The sequence below is a fragment of the Gavialis gangeticus genome, unplaced genomic scaffold (assembly GCF_001723915.1).
Source record: "Gavialis gangeticus isolate Ggan-Ray unplaced genomic scaffold, GavGan_comp1, whole genome shotgun sequence".
Taxonomy (NCBI): Eukaryota; Metazoa; Chordata; order Crocodylia; family Gavialidae; genus Gavialis; species Gavialis gangeticus.
Window position 1 is genome coordinate 31914151 of NW_017729030.1, and position 1798 is coordinate 31915948.

The 1798-nt window shown below is 40.9% G+C and overlaps 1 protein-coding gene across 4 annotated transcripts in view; it reads left to right on the forward strand.

Moving 5' to 3' along the window:
* The window catches only part of JADE1 (jade family PHD finger 1), an 82562-nt gene that overhangs the window by 47762 nt on the left and 33002 nt on the right, over positions 1-1798 (forward strand). For all 4 annotated transcript variants that reach the window (XR_002098445.1, XM_019522090.1, XM_019522088.1 and 1 more), the window contains exon 4: positions 944-1101. Coding sequence is in view for 3 of the 4 variants with exons in the window: in XM_019522090.1 (XP_019377635.1) it covers positions 944-1101 (158 nt within the window). In the remaining variant the exon portion in view is untranslated. The remainder of the gene's footprint in view (positions 1-943; positions 1102-1798) is intronic.

Genomic DNA, 1798 nt, shown 5'->3' on the forward strand with positions numbered 1-1798 from the left:
TGCTGGAAGAAGTGTGGGCAAGTACAGTCTTGCTGTTCTCATGCCTCTGATATCATCATTCCCTTTCTGTACTGCTGACAGGAGCAAACCTGCAAGAGTAAATCCATTTTTATTTCTGTCTATGGCTGGTTAAAGACAGCATTCTTGCTTATTTATAACCAGTAACCTGTAACTCACCAGACATCTTGCTGGTTTTAGAGGCAGATTCCTTGCAAAGGCAAAATGAAGTTATGGTTGTAAGGCAGATGTATGTGTAGCTGGTAGGTGGACAAACACAACTGCTGAATGTGGAGCTGCCCAAGAAATCTAGATTGGGGTTTGTTTGGCTAGATCGTTTGAGTTACTTTTAAAAATATTTGTAAGAAGAGCTGCCTTGTTAAGAGTTTCCTCTTGCGGCTGGTCATTTTATAGTCACACTTTGATTTCTGCCACAGAGAATTTGTAGTTTCTTTCTACAATTCCTTTGTAAGTGCTTCTAATAATTCAAAACCTTGGGACTCAGTTCTGCTTCCATTTTAAGTCAGTTGGGCTCCTAGCACATAGCTGTCAAGGAGCAGGATTGGCTCTTTGCTGTTGACTAATGCTGCTGTTTTGGGGACTGATTGTGAGAGGCTCCTCTGAGCTCCCGCAGGTCTTATTAAAATGAGAGAGAAGTACAGGCATGCGGAATCACCCAGGATTATGCCTCTTGTGCAGTGGGAGCATCAGGGATCATAGCTATCAGCTGCTAAGTCCACTGTACTGATGTCCCTTTCCTTTCCTCTGCCTCTGTGTTGATGTGAAGTTAAATGTCTGTCCTGTAATAGGTCACGTTAGTTTAGTGTTGATACAGTGACCTTGTTATGCACTGTGCTCCATGGCTACCCTGGAGCTGTGAATCATAGAATGTAAATATCAAATGTCAGTGTCTCTCTCTTCTCTCTCTCGGTCGCTCTCTTTGCAGGTGTTCAGAACGGACCTGATCACTGCCATGAAGTTACATGACTCCTACCAGCTGAACCCTGATGAGTACTACGTGCTGGCAGACCCCTGGAGGCAGGAGTGGGAAAAGGGAGTTCAGGTGCCAGTTAGCCCAGGGACCATCCCCGAACCTATAGCCAGGTATAGTTTGAAGAAATGTAAACAAATACACATAAATTCAGGCCAGCAGTCTTCCCTGTCAACGCAAGGGCTTCTTGAATCATATTTAGATTTCTGCTTAGAAATGGACTGAATTTTCTGAGGCATTGAACAAATCTATTTCCTCCTACTGAAGTCTGGGGAATTTGCAATTAGTCAAGGTCTTTAAAAATAAGCCCACTTTTATTTAGGTGTCTAAATGTGACATTGATGAAAATCTTGACCTTTTTTGACATCACTGTGACCATGCCTAAAAAATAGTTTCCACTATAAGCCTGACTTTGGCCACATCCAACATTATTAAAAAAAAATCTGTGTAATTATAATGCTTAGATTTGAGTCAGAGAAAAATGCTGTTTCTTTTTTTAAATTTTGGATTCAATCAGAGAAGCCAGATTTCAATTACACAGAAATTGCTGGTTGTTTCATTTGTTTATATGATATTTTTGAGCTTTCTTCTGTTTACTCATTGCTTAAAAATTAGTTTCTTGTACAACACTGCAACTGCATTGAGAGCCATCAAACCAGCAGAACCACCCTGTTATGCACATATCTAGCTATTGTAATTATTTAGTTTCACTACTTTTACCTAAGGTAACTTTATCTTCCCTACCCTCTTTGTATACACAGTTGTTGGGCCTTGTTTCATAGTTTCTAGGGTCGGAAGGGACCTGAGCAG